The sequence below is a fragment of the Bison bison genome, unplaced genomic scaffold (assembly GCF_000754665.1).
Source record: "Bison bison bison isolate TAMUID 2011002044 unplaced genomic scaffold, Bison_UMD1.0 scf7180017864344, whole genome shotgun sequence".
Taxonomy (NCBI): domain Eukaryota; kingdom Metazoa; phylum Chordata; class Mammalia; order Artiodactyla; family Bovidae; genus Bison; species Bison bison.
In genome coordinates, this window is record NW_011494916.1 from 43,476 (window position 1) to 64,870 (window position 21,395).

Genomic DNA, 21,395 nt, shown 5'->3' on the forward strand with positions numbered 1-21,395 from the left:
ATGTTACACATTCTGATTCTGCTAAGTAATAGTTCATTGTGGTTTTAATTTGCATTTTCCTGTTGTCTAATGATGTTGAATGCCTCTTTGTGTTTATTGGCCATTTGGGTATCTTCTCAAGTGTTTGTTCAAGTATCACCAATTTTTCTATTGAGTGTCCTTTATTTTCCTCAATGATTTTTTTGGTCTATATACAGTTCTTTTGTTGGGTACATGTGTTACAAATAACTTCTCCCATAATGTGGTGGAGACTTGATTAAATTTTAAATTATCATGCATTTTAATTTATCAGTCTTTTCCTTTGTGGTGAGTGTTTTCTTTGTCTTTTAACAAATCTTCCTACTCCAAGATCATAAAGATATTTCTATATGTTTTGGAAGGTATCATTTTACCTTTAACATTTAGACTTCTATTCTACTTGAATTTAATATTTATGTATGGTTAAGATGAAGTGGCAGGATTCATGTTTTTCTTCTCCATGTGGATATCTAGTAGACTCCAACAGCATTTATTGAAAAGACCCTTTTTTCCCCTCAGTGAATTGTTATAAGTTAGATGAGTCTGTTTGTGATGTCTGGTTTTTGGGTAGTTCTCTGTTCCATAGTCCTTTTATGACTTTGTGCTAATTCTGTCTTAATTACTGAAGTCAGTCTTCATATCTGTCAGTGCAAATCTTCCAACTTGTTTCTTTGTTACAGACTATTTTAGTTATTCTAAGCCTTTTGGATTTCCATATAAATGTTAGAATCTGTCAGATTCCTTTTTTCTTTTTTTTTTAATGGTATTTTGTTTGAGTCCTAGTGGGACAAGTTGACATCTTAACAAATAAATTTTCTAGTCCTCTAACCTAGCATACCCCTTCATTCATTTAAGTAGTCTTTAAAACATTATTGAAAAAATTATTTTCTGTATAGAGATTTTGCATTTCTTTTGCTAGAAATATACCTAGATATTTGATATTTTTGATAATACAATGATGAGATCTTTAAAAAAAATTATCCTTTGCTTCTTTGTTGCTAGTATATAAAACTACAACTGATTTTTAACTATTGTTCTCATTTATAGAGACATTGCTAAAATCACTGTTTACATCTAATATTTGCCTATGAGTTCTTTCATGTTGTTTGAAAATATATAACATTTTCTTTCTTCCAATCCTTTTACTTTAATTTCTTTGCTGTGTTGCACTTACAACCTCTAGAATAATGGTGAATAGAAAGAATTGATAAGTAGCATTTTTGTTCATTCCTTAGAGAGACACTTTCACTGTTTTACCCTTGTATAATAACTAGCTTAGAGTCTTAAAGCTGTTTTTTTATCATATATCAAAACAGATTGAGGTTAACAGTTTTTTTGTGACTGGATGTTGAATTTTATGAGATACCTTTTCTGTGTTTATTGAGTCGGTCACGTACTTTTTTTATTATTATGCCAAATTAATTTTCAGTGTTAGGCAAACTTTACTTTTAGGAATAAACACAGCTTGGTCATAATTTATTGTACCTTTTGTATATCACTTGCAAATATTTTATTTAGAATTTTTGCATTTGTAATGATAGGGATGGAATAGTGACACTCATAAAACAGTCAATATTGTTGAGTCTGTCTTGTTCAGAGACCCTTAAGATAGTAAATTACAGGCTAACGTAAGGTAAAATTTTTGTTAAAAAAACTAGATCTATGAAAAGTGGTGAACTGGCTTTTATTAGTGAGACTTTATGATATATGTTTTTGGACTTTTGCATATTTATTTCTTTGTTTTCTGGTAAAAAACAGAAGTATTTAAACTGAGAATAGTCTCTGATAAAGCTCTAGATAACAACCTAGGAAGATGGCTGTTGCAGCTTTGTAAAATTGATTTGCTAAAAGCAAATTGTCAGTAGCTGGGTAAAGCTTATAATTTCTGTTTTTAAGAGCAAAACGCTAATAGAATTTGTAACATGTTCTGTTGTTTAGGTTTAATTTTGTTATTATCCAATATTCTTGCCCATTAATGACAACAATAAATGCAATTGCAGAAACTAAAGAACATCAAGAACTAAAGGTTCCAGAAAGTGAACTGAAACAACGGCAATCAAAGAGAAAGTCTGAATGTGCAAACCAGAATGCTGCTGCATTTTCCAGTCAGTGGCAGATTCCAGAGGTAATCCCCAAAATTGATACAGAGGTAACTTTCTTTTCCACATCAAGTGTAGCATTTTTTATAATGTGATGATCATGTTAAGTGTTTTCTTCTTGTATTCTTTAGTGGAGTAGTTTGCTCAGAAGTATGTGTGTGTGTGTTTTAAATTCACAAAACAATGATCAGTAACAAACTAAACAATAGGTTTAGTTTAGTAACAGTATATATCAAGCTGAATTCTTTTCTGCTTTCAATAGTATTTCTAGATTGCTGGTAGACTGGTGCAGAGGTCAGCAAACTACAGCCTAGGAGCCAAATCTCGTTCCCAGCCTGAATGTAAACAACACTTTTTGGGAACACAGCTATGTCCATTTATTTACTTACTGTCTTTGCCTGTTTTTGAACTATAAAAGCAGAACTAAGTAATTGCAACAGAAACCTCATGGATAAAATAGAAAAATACAGACTAGATAATGTGAATTCATAACAAGTTGAATGATCATTCCCCATGGCTGGGGTCTATTTCAGAAGAAAGGATCTGTTAGAGAGATACATCTGAATATAGTCCTTGGTCATACTCTCCTTACAATTAATTTTTAATTGTAGTCTCACTCAGCAGTTCTCAAATATTTCCGTCTTGGGAATCCTCTTTTATATTCTTAATTATTGAAGCCCCTAGAGAACTTTGGTTTATGTAGGCTATGTTGATCTCTTTTTGCTATATTAGAAAGTAAAACCAATAAATTTTTAAAGTATTTGCTAATTTATTAAAAATATCAATAATAAGCAGATTACATGTAAATAATACTGTTATGAAAAAAGTGTTTTGTTTTATTGAGGTATAATATATATTAGTTTTAGGTATATGACATTATGATTTGATATTTGTATATACAGTTGACCCTTGCACAACATGGGTTTGAACTGTGTGGGAACTTATGCATGGATTTTTTTTCAGTACATATGTACATATAGTACTATATGATTTTCTGTTGGTTGACTCTGAGGATGTGGAACAGTGGATACAGAACTCCAACTGTAAAGTAATATGTGAATTTTTGACTTTGTGGGTAGTCAGTGCCCCTAACCTCTGAGCTGTTCAAGAATCAACTATATTGCAAAATGATCACCACAATAAGTCTAGTTAGCATTCATCACCATACCTAATTACACATTTTTTTCTTCAGATGAGAATTTTAAAGATCTACTCACTTAGCAACTTTCAAATGTGCAATACAGTATTATTAATTATAGTCACCACATTGTCCATTACGTTCCAATGACTGATTTATTTTGTAACTGGAAGCTTGTACCTTTGATCCTCTTTATCCATCTCCACTCCTCCCACCCACACCCCTTGGCAAGCCCCAAACTATCTGTGAGCTTGGTCTTTTGCTTTTTCTCCCCTCCAGATTTTACATCTAAGTGATATAATGCAGTATTTGTCTTTCTCTGGCTATTTCACATCTAAGTGATATAATGCAGTATTCACTTTCACTGGCTATTTCACTCAAGATCCATCTGTGTTGTCACAAATGGCAAGATTTCATACCTTTTATGGCTGAATAATAGTCCATTGTATATCTGTACCATATTTTCTTTATCCCCTCAGCCATCAATGAATATTTAGATTGTTTCTGTTTCTTGGCTCTCATAAATACTGCTGCTATGAACATGAGAGTACAGACATCTTTCAAGTTAGTGTTTTCCTTTTCTTTGGATAAATACCTAGAAGTGCTAGGTCATATGGTAGTTCTGTTTTTAATTTTTTGAAGATCTTCCATACTAGTTTCCACAGTGGCTACACTAATATACATTTTCACCAACCCTGCACAAGACTTCCATTTTTTTCCACATCCTTGGCAACACTTGTTATTTCTTATCTTTATGATAATAGGCATTCTGACAGGTATGGGGTGATACATCATTGTGGTTTTGATTTACATTTCCCTGATGATTGGTGATGTTGAACTTCTTTTCATATCCATTGGATATTTATTTATATGTCTTATATGGAAAAAATATCTAATCAAGTCCTTTTTCCATTTTTAAGTTGTTTTTGTTTTTAATTTTTATTTGATTTTTTGATAATGAGTTCCTTGTGTATTTTGGATATTAACCTCTTAATGGATATGTGGTTTGCAAATATTTTCTCCCATTTCATAGATTGTCTTTTTTATTTCATTGATGGTTTCCTTTGCTGTGCAGCTTTCTAGTTTGATGTAGTCCTATTTATTTATCTTTGTTTTTGTCTTTACATTTGGTGTCTGATCCAAAAATTCATTACCAATACCCGAATTTTCTTCTAGAAGGTTTAATGTTTTAAGGTCTTACATTCAAGTCTTTAATTCATTTTGAGTTAATTTGTGTGTGTAGTGTGAGAAAGTAGTCCAGTTTCATTGTTTTCCAAGTGGCTATCCAGTTTTCTGAAGACCATTGATCTATGTCTGTTTCTTGCAAATATCAGATTGTCTTAAATACTGTAACTTTGTAATACGGTTTGAAATTAGGGAGTATGGTTCCTCCAGCTTTGTTCTTTTTCAAGATTGCTTTGGGTATTCCAAACTTTTGTGATTCTATACAAATTTTAAGATTGTTCTATTTCTGTGAAAAATGCCATAGGAATTTTGATAGGGATTGCATTGTATCTATAGATTGCTTTGGGTAATATGGTCATTTTAGCAATATTCTTCCAATCAGTGAGCACAAAATATCTTTCCATTTATTTGTGTCTTCAGTTTAAGAAGAAGACATCAGTGTCTTAGTTTTCAGTATACTAGTGTTTCATTTACTTGGTTAAATTTGTTCCTAGGTACTTTATTATTTTTGATGGGATTGTTTTCTTAATTTCCCTTTCTGATAGTTTATTATCAAGGTATAGAAATGTAACAGATTTTTGTATATTGATTTTGTTTCCTGCAACTTTACTGAATTTGTTAATTTTTTCTAACAGGTTCTTTTCGTGTGTGTATGTGTGGCATCTTTAGGGATTTCTGCATATAGTATGTCGTCTGCAGATAGTGACAGTTTTACTCTTTCCTTTTCAATTCTGATACCTTTTATTTCAGCTTCTTGTCTACTTGCTGTGGCTAGAATTTCCAATACCATTTTAAGTAACAGTGGCAGGAGTGGGCATCCTTATCTCGTTCCTGATTTCAGAGGGAAAGCTTTCATCTTTTCACTGTTGAGTATGATGTCAGCTGTGCGCTTGTCATACGTGGCTTTGTTATGTTGAGATATGTTTCTTCTGAAAAATAAATATTTTTCAAAACAAACTAATTACAGTGAGGAGAGTGATATTTGTTTTACAGTCTTTACAATTTTTTTTAATGGTTGGCATTAGAGGGCTAGATTTCTTGTATCTGCTTTTGTATCCAGTCTGTTTCACTATCACATGCCTTGGGAAAACTTTATATTAATGAAAGAATGAAAGTGAAAAAGGCAAATAATGTCTTAGTATGATTATGAAAATAGTTTTAACCTCTCAGACTCCCTGCAAGTATCTTGGGGAAACTGGCAAACTTTCTGCTATTTCTGGGTCACTCGTTGAGAACTGTTTATCTAAGTAATGGAGTGGATAATAAATGTTAAATGAGAAGAATCCTGAGAGGTTGAATTATGGACAGTCAGCATCTCCTGTATTTTTCTTTTTAAAAGTTATAAACTAATAGAATGGTGAAAGGACTTAAAACTATTTGTCATTAGGGAGATTCAAACTAAAACCACAATGAGGTGCTATTTCACCCACACCAAGATGGCTGTAATTAAAAAGAGACAATAGTAAGTGTTGTTGAAAATGTGGATAAATTGGAACCCTCATACACTGTTGCTGAGGAGCTAAACTGATGCAGTCTCTTGAAAAATGGTATGGCAGTTCCTCAGAATGTGTAGCAAACAGTTACTGTATAATTCAACAATTCTATTCCTAGATATATACTCAAGAAAATATATATCTGCAAAAAAGCTTGTATGTGAATGTTCATAGCAGCATTATTCATAATTGTTAACCCAAATAGCCATCAACTGGTGAGTGAATAAACAAAATGTGGTATTCTGATTTTATTTCATTTTATTATTCAACAGTAAAAACTAGTGAACTTTGGGAAGGTCATGTAAAAACTGCTATATGTAAAATGGATAACCAACAAAGACCTATTGTATAGCACATAGAACTCTGCTCAGTGTTATGTGTCATCCTGGATGGAATGGGAGTTTGGGGGAGAACGGATACATGTATGTATATGACTGAGTCCTTTTGCTGTTCACCTGAAACTACCACAGCATTGCTAATCGGCTATACCCCAATGCAAAAATGTTTTTGGTCTTAAAAGAAAAACATTTTTTAAAAAGTAGTGAAGTGTTGATAAATGCTACTACATGGTAAGTGATAGAAACCTGTCACAAAAGGCCATATATTTTGTGATCTCCTTTATAAGAAATGCCTGGGATTGGTAAATCCACAGAGACAAAAAGTAGGCAGGTGGATGCCAGAGTCCAGGAGGAGTAGAGACTGGGGGTAATGGCTAATACAGAATTTCTTCTTAGAATAATGAAAATGTTCTGTAATTTAAATCGTGGTGACGATTGCATACTCATGAATATATTAAAAACCACAGAAGTGTACACTTAGGTGAAAAAGAAAAGACTAGGCAGTTTTTTGTAAAGAATCTGCCTGCAATGCAGGAGACCCCAGTTCAATCCTGGGTTGGGAAGATCCCCTGGAGAAGAGATAGGTTACCCACTCCAGTATTCTTGAGCTTCCGTGGTGGCTCAACTGACAAAGAATCTGCCTACAACGCGGTAGACTTTGGTTCGATCCCTGGGTTGGGAAGATCCCCTGGAGAAGGAAATGGTTACCCACTCCAGTATTCTGGCCTGGAGAATTCCATGGGGTCGCAGAGTAGGACACGACTGAGCTACTTTCTCTTTGCTTCACTTACCTTATAGCTATAAGCTCCCCCTAGCTATGTCCAGACCATTTCTTCCCTTGTAAAAACCCTGTACTTTTCTTTTGGTGGTGTGTGCTGCATGCAAGATTTTAATTCCCTGACCTGGGATCAAGCCTGTGCCCTGTGCAGTGGAAGCGTGGAGTCTTAGCCACTGGGCCACCCGGGGAAGTCCCCAAACCCTACCCTTCTGAGGTGCCTTCTTTTGGGATGTGTTGTCCTGCAATTGCTCATTGTCATTATCTCTGAACATCCTCGTGACTCCCCATCATTCTCTGAAAATATTAGGCTCTGGATCACTTCTTTCAACTTCAACCCAACAACTGTCATTGTTTTTTGTTAGCTTCTGTACCCCTATGTATCACTAGTCCTACACCTGGCCTCCAAATTCATAACTTCTTCCTCTTTCATGCCTACTTTGTTAATTTCACCTTAGCTACCCATTCCTGTGCCCTCAATTCTGATCTCCAAAATCTCAAATGCAAACATCTAAATCTATGGTCTGTGAGTATAACCTTTCCACTTTCGTTACTAAATAATCTTGCTACCACATTTTCTCAATACCATTCTGGCTACTAATCCAAATATGTGTGTGTGTGTATACACACACACACACACGTATGCATATATACATATATATATATATATATACACACACATATATATACATATATATGTGTGTGTGTATATGAGATTGGGGGCAGGAGGAGAAGGGGACGCCAGAGGATGAGATGGCTGGATGGCATCACTGACTCGATGGACGTGAGTCTCAGTGAACTCTGGGAGTTGGTGATGGACAGGGAGGCCTGGCGTGCTGTGATTCATGGGGTCGCAAAGGGTCAGACACGACTGAGCAACTGATCTGATCTGATGTGTATATATATATAAGGAAATCTTAAATGGAAAATTTATCTGGGAAAAGAGGTATAGTGGCCAAAAACACAAAAGACTGAAAAGTAGAAAATAGTTTAGATTTATCCATTGTGGATCTCCAGAGTATAATGTGGACCCAGTGGATTGAAATTATAGAAGCTGATTTAATCTAGATATCAGTGAATACTTACTAATAACTAAAGCTGTCCCCAAATTAAAGTAGAGATAGTGAGCAATCAGTTACTAATAGTGTTCAAACAAAATGTGATTTGCAGGAGTTGGCAAGATTTTCTGTAAAACCTTTGTGAGGCAGATGGTCACTGTTGTAGCTTTTGAACTCTGCCATTATTGCATGAAAACAACCACAGGCAATATGTAAACAAATGGGCTTTGCTGTGTTCCAATAAAACTTTATTTATAAAAACAAACAACAGTCCGAATTCAACCTACAGGTTGTACTTTGTCAGTCTCCTTTGTAGCGGATGTTCATTCATCATTGCTTTGGAATTTGTATGAGATAAATTTTGTAAGCTATATGTCTTTTACAAGGGAGAAGAACACTAGATAGGTGTTTGCCATTTCAAACGTTGCTAAATAATTAGTATTTTATCATTTTCCCTCCAAACATAAAAGTAGGGGATGATTCTATTTGTAAAGACTGGTTTTCTGAAGCACAGAACACTTATTAATATCTAGATTATACAAGTCCAATGCTAGTGACAGTAAATATTTAGATCCTGTTTGTTCAACACTGCTGTGTGCCTTCCCTCTAATTGCAATCTCTTTGAGGAAAGTATAACAAGCTTCAAAATTTAGAGTGAAAGAGCTTTAACTGAAAAGTTATTGAAAGCCTATAATACATACATCTACTTATTTTAGCATATTTTTGTATTTCATATTTTAATTTTCTTTTAGAAGTTTAATGTTTGTGAAATTGTTGAACAAGTGACTAATTAAAAAACCCGAAATCATGATGTTTTTTATTTTGGTTTAGCAGAAACAAACCACTTTTGAGCAACCTGCCTTTTCCGTTTCAAAGCAGTCACCACCAATATCAACACCTAAATGGATTGATCCAAAATCTATTTGTAAGACACCCAGCAACAGTGCCTTAGATGATTACATGAGCTGGTAATTCCTTTTGGTTCTTAGCTTGGTACAACATGTGCTTTGGGGCAAACAGATCTGGAGGTGAATCCTGCTCTATTACCTGAAAGACTTTCTAAATTCATGTTATTTTTCTCATCATCAGTTTTTTCATCTGTAAAGGAAGGGAAGGTAGCCACAATATATTTTTAAGGATTGTTATGAAAGTCTCTGTCATTGTAATCTGTACCTACTCTGTGTATATGCTTTTTATATCTATAGGTCTCTAGGCAGTACCTTTAAATAGTTTGAGTATGCAAAAATTCTTGTTAATCAAGCACTGCCACTTGTATATCTCTGTAATTGAGAGACTTTAAAGATTAGCATTCTTACAGTAGATAAAGGGTGGATGCATATTATAGCGAAGGAGGTGTTAATTGGAGTGTGAGAGAGGTTGGTAGCATATCTCACATAGTTCTGGGTTTGTTCAAGATTGGAGTGGCTGCTAGTGAGGAATGAGTGAAGAAGCTGATCAGTGCTGATTGACAGAAGACATAAGGCATGTTGAAAAGCAAATCAATGGCATTTCTAAGAAAGCAAAGAGGGGATATGGCATGTGATATCCTTCAACTAGTGGCTTTATTTTTAATATAGTTTTAATGTCTTAGAGGATAACTGAAGTTCATGTCTTCAGCTTTTCATTTTCACAATGTGATCTTGAATACTAATTAGAACTGGCCTTGGAGTTTTAGAACTGATTCTATTAAATAAGTAAGCTGTTTAATACAATTTTGCTATTTATTACCTCATTTTATTATACTTAGAATACTTTAAAGAATGACTGCTAACAAAAATAGGATATCGTTATTTCTTATCAAGTTATTTATTGTCAACAAATATTTGTAGAATTCCTTTGTGCCAAGCACTATTCTTGGTGTTGAAGATACAATAGTGAATAAGAGAAGCAAAGCACAAATGCAAGCTGAACAGCTTTGTGTTCCAAGGTCAAACTCTCATGTAATTGGCTTTCAGATATTTCTAGTAGGTTGTCATAGAACATTATTATTAAAAAGCACTCATAAAATCAATGATAGACTGAGCTTTGTCTTGGCTAAATTTTGTAAAATAACTCTTAACTGTATTTTTAAATGACATCATATTTATTTTAATAAGGACTTCTCATCTGGGAACAAAAATTACTTTCAGAAAGAATACCCCCAAAGTGAAATTTCTGGTGATGGTGAATCTAAAATAAATATTTCAGATGTATTAGGAAAACTGACTTGGGTTCTATTTGATATAACACATTTATACTCACCACACAAAGTCTGAGTCAGAATCTTGTTTTTATTTTATTTTTAATTTAATTTTATTTTTTAACTTTATAATATTGTATTGATTTTGCCATATATCAAGATGAATCTGCCACAGGTATACACGTGTTCCCCATCCTGAACCCTCCTCCCTCCTCTCTCCCCATACCATCCCTCTGGCACGTCCCAGTGCACCAGCCCCAATCATCCAGTATCGTGCATTGAACCTGGACTGGTGACTCGTTTCATATATGATTTTATACATGTTTCAATGCCATTCTCCCAAATCTTCCCACCCTCTCCCTCTCCCACAGAGTGAAGTAAGCCAGAAAGAATCTTGTTTTTAAAGCTTAAATGTTTTAAATTTTAAAAAATATATCTTTCCCCAGTTTTAGAACTCCAGTGGTAAAGAATGACTTTCCACCTGCTTGTCAGTTGTCAACACCATATAGCCAACTTGCCTATTTCCAGCAGCAACAGCAGCAAATACCTGTTACTCCACTTCAGAATTTACAGGTTTGATAAGCTTTATTTATGATGGTACATGATACGGTATGATCAAAGATTTTATTTTTGCAGGATTTATTTGTTAAGAACAGTGTTAAAAACTTATTCAATCTTAGTCCCATTAGGCCAAACTGATTTTCTGATAAGGGTGCCTCCTGACTGATAGGTGAGTTACTGAAGAAACTGAAGTATTTTTCATTAACTTGTCCAAAGTATCTAGTCTGAATAGCTAGATAAAATTTCTTTTGTAATCTAGGTGATTTTTCATTCCACACAGCTATTTAAACCAGTTGTTATTGGGCAGCTTCATTTCATCAGCTGATTAATATACAAGTATATATATTAATATATATACAAGTAATATATAAGTTTTTAAGAATATCAGAATAGCAATATGAGATGCTACTAGAATATATTATAAAAAAAACCTTTTTTGCTGGTGAGGCGATTGTATTGGCATCTGGAAAGATAACTATTTAGATACTCTTGATATCAATACTAAAATTAATTTTTAATAACTATCTGAGAAGCAGCTTAATATTGGTAGAAAGAATAGGCTTTGGTGAGAGTTTGCTTGGCCTTGACTCTTGGCCTCACTACTTACCAACTATGTGACCTTTTGTAAGTTAATTAAATTCTCTATTTCCTCATCTATAAAATAGGGATAATAAAGCTCTCTATCCCATAGGATGACTGTGAAGATTAACTTAGTTAATATATATGTAACTCTTAGATCAGAAACTGGTGCTTGGTAAAGAATAAAAGTTGGTAGCAATTGTTTAAGAAAAACAGCAAAAAAAAAAAATTAATGAACTCAATAAATCAAGAGATTAAAAAATTAGCTGACAGAAAATAAACCAGTGGTAACCAGGGGCTATAGGAAGAGGAATGGAGGGTTATCTCTAAGGGGTGTAGGGTTTCAGTATGAGATGAGGAGAAGGCCTGGAGATGAATGGTAGTAATGTTGGAACAGCAATGTGACTGTACTCAATGCCACAGATAGGACACTTAAAACGGTTAAGATGGTACATTTTATGGTATGTAAATTTTACTACAATTTAAAAACCAATGGAACAAGTTTAGCTGACAGTAGATTATGCTAAAAGAGGTAATAGTGTTTTGAGGGTTGACTCAACAGTATAGTAAACTACAAAAAAGAGAAAGAGAAAGATAGCCTGGTTTGCCCATCATGTTAATTCAAAGAAAATTCATTGAGGAATTACTTATGTCAGGCCTTGTTTGAGCTGAACTCTGAAAGGCAAGCCAGAGGATCCTTCTAGAGGAGCTTGGTATCAGGAGGAAACTGAAAAGCCAGAGTGTGACTAGAGTTCACCAAGGGGCAGGGTGATCCTCAGGGTTTTGCTGGGCTCTTTAGGCTTTGCTCTGAGGGAATTAGGAAGCTGTGGAACAAGCTGGAGTTGGGGAGTGAAGCAGTCTTAACTTGTATTTTGGAGAAATCTACTTTGATCATGGGTGAGGAGGGTGGACTGAGCAGGTTGTGGGATGTTCTGGGTAGGACACTGAACTTCACACTGGTGTTGAATCAGATATAGGTCAGAGTTACTGTGTTCTAAAAACAGTCAGCAGCTAGAAGGAAAGGATATTGGACCGCTTCCTTTGCTCTCAGAAATTTTCGCAGGAGAGGAAGCTCCAGAAGGAAGAGTAGGGAAGGGCAGTGAAGGGCAACTCAGTGGAAAATAAGGTGTCCATATGTCAAAGCCTAACACTTTCTTATAGAAAACATACTTCATGGCTCAACAGTGTCTTTTCAACCCTAAAAGTTAAAGAAGTTACAGTCCTCTTTTATATCGGGGCTTCCCTGCTGATGGCTTAGCAGGTAAAGAATCTGCCTGCAATGCAGGAGACACAGGAGACCCAGGTTCGATCCCTGGGTTGGAAAGATCCCCTGGAGGAGGAAGTGGCAACCCATTCCAGTATTCCACCTGAGAAGTCCCATGGACAGACGATCCTGGTGGGCTACAGTCCAAAGGTTGCAAAGAGTCGGATATGACTGAGAACGAGCACGGTGTACCAGTTACATTATGTAGGAGAGCACCCGAGAAAGATTCTACCGTTTGGGATCTAAAGCAGGACTTAGTTGAACTGAGGTTCATTTAGACCTTGTTTCAACTTGGTTAGTCAGCTGATTGGGTGGTGTCTGTGTCCAGCTTCCTGCTCAGCTCAGAGTAAGTCCTCATGCTCTCCATCTATTCAGAGCATTTATTGGTCCACAGAGGGCTCTCACGTCAGGGAAGGGAAGGCATGCAAGTTGAATATGGTTCACCAGTTGAGAGTTTGCTGAAGAAGATGCTCAAGTTCAAACTAAGCAATTCATTGAATATTATCCAGCATAAAGGGGACATTGCTGAAATCTGCCTTTGATTGACTCTGGAACACTTAGCACCTTAGCATGCTGCTTCCTTTATAATGTTAGGCTAAATGAGAAAAACGAATATGATAAAGTTGTGTGTTTGTTTATGTATGTAAGTAAAGAGGTTTGTATAAGAGAATAGATGAGAAAGATGAAAAGTGACAGCTTGTGAATTTGTCTGTTGGACATTAAGTGGGGTTTTTTCCCCCTTAAATTTTCTGTTTATGTATGTAAAGTTGAGATAAGTTAGACGAGGAGACTTTGAACCATTGCTTATATATTAATAAATTTATTTCTTTGACTAAAGTATGTAAATTGCTTCTGTAAAATATTGAAATGTGACATATCTGATTGCTTAAGATTTCAGATAACTTCAAAATTGGAAATGTTTCACTATATTAAATGCAAGTTAGTTTCTCAGCCATGTTCTATGAATGTTTGAAGCTTTATCTTATTTTAATTATTTAGATTTCAGCATCCTCTTCAACAAATGAATGCATTTCAGTTAAAGGAAAAATATATTCCATATTGAAGCAGATAGGAAGTGGAGGTTCAAGTAAGGTAAGTTTCTTAAATTTTTAAGGAATGAATAAAAATATTTTAAACTTTCCTCTGTTTGTCTGTGTACCTTTTGGGGCCTTTTTTCTTAATTTCTAGGGGCCCATATTTCCCTTGAGCCAAAAAATCCTTATCCCTTTCTCCCCTCCCCTTTCTTTCAATCTCAATTCCGTGTTCTTCCCCTCCAGTGGCCTATGATTCCGTATTTCTTAACATTGACTGGGGGATGGCAAACGACAGCTTTGTGACATCCCCAAAGAATCTTTCTGAAAGTGAGGCTGATGGTGATTAAGTAGTAAGTGAGCTGAGTATGATTCAGCAAGGTTTCTGATTAATGGGTCTTGTTTTGAGTTTTTCTTTTCAAAAAACAGAGTTTAGTAGCAAATGATTCTCTAGAATTGGACTAGATCATTTCTGAAATTTATCTGAGTTCTAAATCCATATGGTTCTAGTTCTCTGGATAAAAGGCATCTCAAAAGAGTTTCCAACTTCAGTACTTCTCATTCTGTTCTGTTCAATCCACTTAAAACAGGTTTTTATTTTTACCTTCTTTGCTCTTCAAAACAGTTGTTATCAAAATCACTAGGACTTCCCTGAGATTCCAGTGGTTAAGAGTGCATGTTTCGTTTGACAGAAAACAACAAAATTCTGTAAATCCTTCAATTAAAAAATAAATTTAAAAAAGACAAAAAGTGCATGCTTCTACTTTGGGAGGCTTGGTTTTGATCCTTGGTTGGGGAACTAAGATCCTGCATGCCACACAGTGTGGCCAAAAAAAAAAAAAAAAAAAAAATCACCAATGACCTCCATATTTTTACCAAAACTAATTCTTGCCTTTGATTTTGGGCTACATAGCAAATGGGACAGTTGATCACTTTCCTCACCAAAGCTCTTTTTCCTTCTTGGCCTCTCCGTGTTTCTCTTCTCCAGTGGCTGTTCTGTTTTTCTCATAGCGCTGACCTCAGAAGAGCAAGGCCCCTGAGCTCAGTTGCCTCTTTTCTTCTGTCTCTAAACTCACTCACTCTCTTGGTGCTCTCATCCAGTCTTGTGGTTTTACACACCAGGTATATGCTGACAGTTCCCAAATTTATATTTCCAGCTCAAACTTCTCCCTTGAATTCCAGCATTGTGTATCCAGTTTGACTGCTCAGCATCTCTTCTTGGGTGTCTCTAGATATTTAAAACGTAATATGCCCCAAGCATAACTCTTGTTTCATAGTCTCCCATTTCAGTAAATGGCAGCTTCTTTCTTCCAATCACCAGGCCTAACACCCTGGGTCATCACTGATTCCGCTTACACTTACACATTCATCCAGCTGATCAGCAGGTTCCACCTCAAAGTCCATCCAGAATCTGACTCTTCCTCACCACCTCCACTGTTGTCCCTTTGGCCAAAGTAGCTTCATCTTTTCACCTGAATTCTTAAAATTGCCTCCTAACTTGTCTCACGGATTCTTGCTCTTCTTGTCTGCTTTAGCGTAAGGGTTTAGTTTCCTCCAGATACCCTCACATCTTTGCTCAGGTATCTTCTAGATCAGGCCTTCCCTTGACTACATTCTAAAACCATCGCTCTTGCCTTCCAGTCCCCAGCACACTGTATTCTCTCCTGCTGTATTTTTCTCCTTAGCTCGTCTAATATGTTCTGTAAGTTACTTACTTGGTTTTGTTTTTTGTGTCCCCTTGCACTTGAATGTGAGTTCCATCAACATAGGGATGTTTGCTCCATTATCTAGAACGGTGCCTGGAACAGAACAGTGACTGAGGTGTTTGTTAAATGAATAAGCTGACCCTCCTCAGCTGTTTGCTGTTCTAAGTTGTTATGGATAATACATATGCCATAAACCATATTGAAGTGAAGTTGCTCAGTTGTGTCCGATTCTTTGCGACCCCATGGACTGTAGCCTAACAGGCTCCTCCATTCATGGGATTTTCCAGGCAAGAATACTGGAGTGGGTTGCCATTTCCTTCTCCAGGAGATCTTCCCAACCCAGGGGTTGAACCCGAGTCTCTCATGTTGTAGGCAGACGCTTTACTATCTAAGCCACCAGGGAAGTCCAAACCATATTGGGTTCATTTTCATCTTAACAGTGTTTTGAACATTATTTTCCTTGGAAGATAATGATGATGTAAGCTTACTTAAGTCAAGGGCCAAACGATAAAGTTATGACCAGCCTGTATTTTCTTCGTGCAATTAAATTATTTAATTATCATGATGGCCTTGCCAAATTCAGTATGCCTCAGGGAAAAGAGGGTAACATGCTTTATGAACCTAACACTGTTCATGCTCTGTCGGCTAGAGTTTAGACAGTGACCAACTTAGATTGTATTAAGAACATTTTAGAAGATTCATGGGGCTAGTAGAAATGGTCAAGACATTGACCATTCTAGTTCTTTCATTAACTTTGCATGAAACTGAAAAATTATAACTGACACTATCTCTAACTGGAAGTAAACGCTCCCTAATCCTTTTCATGAGTTATTGCCAGAGCAGGGACATTAGGGGAGGACAAGCACATACATGGAAAAAGCTGATTTAGAAGTTGCACTTGCTCAAAATTTTTGAGATCTCTGTTTTAATATCCTGCAAATCTTTTTTTCTGATATACCTGACAATGGTAATATGTTTTGAATGTCCACTTTATTCTGTCCTAATTGTCTTTAATAATGGTAGCTAATGTTTGCTACACACAAACATGTCATCTCAGCATCCTTCCAGCCCTGTGCAGAAGCTGCTCCTAACATTCTAATTGTATTGAAACAGAATAGTAGATACTCTAAATTCTCTGAGAGGTGTAAGGCTGTTTGTTGTTGTTTAGTTGCTAAGTTGTGTCTGACTCTTGGACCTCATGGACTGTAGCCCCGCAGGCTCCTCTATCCATGAGATTTCCAGGGCCAAAATACTGGAGTGGGTTGCCATCTCCTTCTTCAGGGGCTCTTTCCAGCACAGGGATCGAACTTGCATTTCCTGCATTAGCAAGCAGATTCTTTACAACTGAGCCACCAGGGAAGCCCGTAAGGCTGTTTGCTGCTGCTGCTGCTAAGTCGCTTCAGTCGTGTCCGACTCTGTGTGTTTACCTCATGCCAAATAGCTTTGTGCTGTTTAAAATTGCTTTTCTTTCATTCCTTGCTGTTGTCTGCTGCCTCTTGCCCTATCACTGTTTTATGTTCCTCCCCCTCTAATTTGCTTTCTGAGCAAGTAAACCAACAATACTTTGTTAGAGTTTTGTATTTAAAGTACAGGTAATTGGATGTAGCCGACGACCTGATAGACTCTGCTTTCAGTGCGGTTTCAATGCATGAATCTCATTTACTCTTGGGCTCTTTTCTTATTTCTTGCCACTATTTGCTGGATCAGTTCAGTTCAGTCACTCAGTTGTGTCCGACTTTGCAACCCCGTGGACTGCAGCATGCCAGGCCTCCCTGTCCATCACCAATTCCCGGACTTTACTCAAACTCATGTCCATTGAGTTGGTGATGCTATCCAACTATCTCATCCTCTGTCGTCCCCTTCTCCTCCTGCCTTCAATCTTTCCCAGCATCAGGGTCTTTTCCAGTGAGTCAGTTCTTCGCATTAGGTGGCCAAAGTATTGGAGTTTCAGCTTCAGTGTCAGTCCTTCCAATGAACACCCAGGACGGATCTCCTTTAGGATAGACTGGTTGGATCTCCTGGCAGTTCAAGGGACTCACAAGAGTCTTCTCCAACACCACAGTTCAAAAGCATCAATTCTTTGGCGCTCAGCTTTCTTTATAGTTCAATTCTCACATCTATACATGACTACTGGAAAAACCATAGCTTTGACTAGATGGACCTTTGTTGGCAAAGTAATGTCTCTGCTTTTTAATATGCTGTCTAGGTTGGTCATAACTTTTCTTCCAAGCAAGCGTCTTTTAATTTCATGGCTGCAGTCACCATCTGCAGTGATTTTGGAGCCCCAAAATATAGTCTGTCACTGTTTCCCCATCTATTTGGCATGAAGTGATGGGACCAGATGCCATGAGGTTAGTTTTCTGAATGTTGAGTTTTAAGCCAACTTTTTCACTCTCCTCTTTCACTTTCATCAAGAGGCTCTTAGTTCTTCTTTGCTTTCTGCCATAAGGGTGGTGTCACCCGCATATCAGGAGACAGAAATGGCAACCCACCCCAGTATTCTTGCCTAGAGAATACTGTGGACAGGGGAGCCTGATGGGCTGCTGTCCATGGGGTTGCACAGAGTCAGACACGGCTGAAGTGACTTAGTATGCAGGCATGCATTGGAGAAGGAAGTGGCAACCCACTCCAGTATTTTTGCCTAGAGAATACCGTGGACAGAGGAGCCTGGTGGGCTGCTGTCCATGGGGTTGCACAGAGTCAGACATGGCTGAAGCGACTTAGTATGCAGGCATGCATTGGAGAAGGAAGTGGCAACCCACTCCAGTATTCTTGCCTGGAGAATCCGAGGGACAGAGCAGCCTGGTTGGCTGCCGTCTATGGGGTCTCACAGAGTTGGACATGACTGAAGCGACTTAGCAGCAGCAGCATCTGCATATCTGAGGTTATTGATATTTCTCCCAGCAATCTTGATTCCAGCTTGTGCTTTATCCAGCTAAGCATTTCTCATGATGTACTCTGCATATAAGTTAAATAAGCAGGGTGACAATATACAGCCTTGACGTACTCCTTTCCTGATTTTGGAACCAGTCTTTTGTTCCATGTCCAGTTCTAACTGTTGCAGATAGTCAAGGTTACTTGGCTTTTAAATAAATGATGTTTTCTTTAATGTTAAAAGAGGTAAGTTAATATTTCTTGCTTACACTGGCATTCTGTATCTGAGTTTATACATTTTAGAAGCCCCATCCCATTGCACATTTGCTGAAAGTTAGACACATTACCAGTATTTTTCCAAATGTATTAATATTATCTGCCTAATAAGCATTGATTAGAAATTGACTGTCATTATAGCCAGAACAGTTTGGCCTGGACCTCACCATAGCAACATCTTGTTACTGTCAACTTGATTTTAAAAATTGAAACTCAATCTACTTTTCACAACCAAATACACTGATAGCTTACAATTAGCATTTATTTTTAATATTGTTTACCACATGGATGAAATTGTCAACTCCAGTCATAGTGGAATCAACACCATCTGTGAAATGAATTACTTTTGATCCCCTTATTCAGCCCTTAGTGTTCCTTGGCATTTTTTAATGTCTTTTTCTTCAGATTATTTCCCTGGTTATGATATCTAACAGTGTTATGAATGTATATGAAATTTAAATTACCTTATATGTTGATAGATGTTTTATTAGATTTATGCATTGGAGTCATTGAATACCCATTGTCATAGGTAGATGAAAATGTACTGTTACTCTCCTAACATTTTTTTTCCCTTCTATACTCAGAATAAGGCCAAACATTTTTTTTTCCTTTTTTTTTAAATTTTATTTTTAAACTTTACAAATTGTGTTAGTTTTGCCAAATATCAAAATGAATCCGCCACAGGTATACATGTGTTCCCCATCCTGAACCCTCCTCCCTCCCCATACCATCCCTCTGGGTCATCCCAGTGCACTAGTCCCAAGCATCCAGTATCGTGCATCGAACCTGGACTGGCAACTCGTTTCATACATGATATTATACATGTTTCAATGCCATTCTCCCAAATCTTCCCACCCTCTCCCTCTGCAACAGAGTCCATAAGACTGTTCTATACATCAGTGTCTCTTTTGCTGTCTCGTACACAGGGTTATTGTTAGCATCTTTCTAAATTCCATATATATGCATTAGTATACTGTATTGGTGTTTTTCTTTCTGGCTTACTTCACTCTGTATAATAGGCTCCATTTTCATCCACCTCATTAGAACTGATTCAAATGTATTCTTTTTAATGGCTGAGTAATACTCCATTGTGTATATGTACCACAGCTTTCTTATCCATTCATCTGCTGATGGACATCTAGGTTGCTTCCATGTCCTGGCTATTATAAACAGTTCTGCGATGAACATCGGGGTACACTTATCTCTTTCCCTTCTGGTTTCCTCAGTGTGTATGCCCAGCAGTGGGATTGCTGGATCATAAGGCAGTTCTAGTTCCAGTTTTTTAAGGAATCTCCACACTGTTCTCCATAGTGGCTGTACTAGTTTGCATTCCCACCAACAGTGTGAGAGGGTTCCCTTTTTTCCACACCCTCTCCAACATTTATTGCTTGTAGACTTTTGGATCGCAGCCATTCTGACTGGTGTGAAATGGTACCTCATAGTGGTTTTGATTTGCATTTCTCTGATAATGAGTGATGTTGAGCATCTTTTCATGTGTTTGTTAGCCATCTGTATGTCTTCTTTGGAGAAATGTCTATTTAGTTCTTTGGCCCATTTTTTGATTGGGTCATTTATTTTTCTGGAGTTGAGCTGTAGGAGTTGCTTGTGTATTTTTGAGATTAGTTGTTTGTCGGTTGCTTCATTGGCTATTATTTTCTCCCATTCTGAAGGCTGCCTTTTCACCTTGCTAATAGTTTCCTTTGATGTGCAGAAGCTTTTAAGGTTAATTAGGTCCCATTTGTTTATTTTTGCTTTTATTTCCAATATTCTGGGAGGTGGGTCATAGAGGATCCTGCTGTGATGTATGTCGGAGAGTGTTTTGCCTATGTTCTCCTCTAGGAGTTTTATAGTTTCTGGTCTTACATAGATCTTTAATCCATTTTGAGTTTATTTTTGCGTATGGTGTTAGAAAGTGTTCTAGTTTCATTCTTTTACAAGTGGTTGACCAGATTTCCCAGCACCACTTGTTAAAGAGATTGTCTTTAATCCATTGTATATTCTTGCCTCCTTTGTCAAAGATAAGGTGTCCATATGTACGTGGATTTATCTCTGGGCTTTCTATTTTGTTCCATTGATCTATATTTCTGTCTTTGTGCGAGTACCATACTGTCTTGATGACTGTGGCTTTGTAGTAGAGCCTGAAGTCAGGTAGGTTGATTCCTCCAGTTCCATTCTTCTTTCTCAAGATAGCTTTGGCTATTCGAGGTTTTTTGTATTTCCATACAAATTGTGAAATTATTTGTTCTAGCCCTGTGAAGAATACCGTTGGTAGCTTGATAGGGATAGCATTGAATCTATAAATTGCTTTGGGTAGTATACTCATTTTCACTGTATTGATGCTTCCAATCCATGAACATGGTATATTTCTCCATCTATTAGTGTCCTCTTTGATTTCTTTCACCAGTGTTTTATAGTTTTCTATGTATAGGTCTTTAGTTTCTCTAGGTAGATATATTCCTAAGTATTTTATTCTTTCCGTTGCAATGGTGAATGGAATTGTTTCCTTAATTTCTCTTTCAGTTTTCTCATTATTAGTGTATAGGAATGCAAGGGATTTCTGTGTGTTGATTTTATATCCTGCAACTTTACTATAATCATTGATTAGTTCTAGTAATTTTCTGGTGGAGTCTTTAGGGTTTTCTATGTAGAAGATCATGTCATCTGCAAACAGTGAGAGTTTTACTTCTTCTTTTCCAATTTGGATTCCTTTTATTTCTTTTTCTGCTCTGATTGCTGTGGCCAAAACTTCCAAAACTATGTTGAATAGTAATGGTGAAAGTGGGCACCCTTGTCTTGTTCCTGACTTTAGAGGGAATGCTTT

The 21,395-nt window shown here is 36.7% G+C and overlaps 1 protein-coding gene across 4 annotated transcripts in view; it reads left to right on the top strand.

Moving 5' to 3' along the window:
* Nucleotides 1-21,395, top strand: part of TTK (TTK protein kinase) — a 45,086-nt gene that overhangs the window by 11,345 nt on the left and 12,346 nt on the right. For 3 of the 4 annotated variants that reach the window (XM_010854586.1, XM_010854585.1, XM_010854588.1), the window contains exons 11-14: nucleotides 2,019-2,167; nucleotides 8,936-9,072; nucleotides 10,730-10,856; nucleotides 13,687-13,779. In XM_010854586.1, coding sequence (XP_010852888.1) covers nucleotides 2,019-2,167; nucleotides 8,936-9,072; nucleotides 10,730-10,856; nucleotides 13,687-13,779 — 506 coding nt within the window. The remainder of the gene's footprint in view (nucleotides 1-2,018; nucleotides 2,168-8,935; nucleotides 9,073-10,729; nucleotides 10,857-13,686; nucleotides 13,780-21,395) is intronic. The other variant, XM_010854587.1, reaches the window with a different exon arrangement.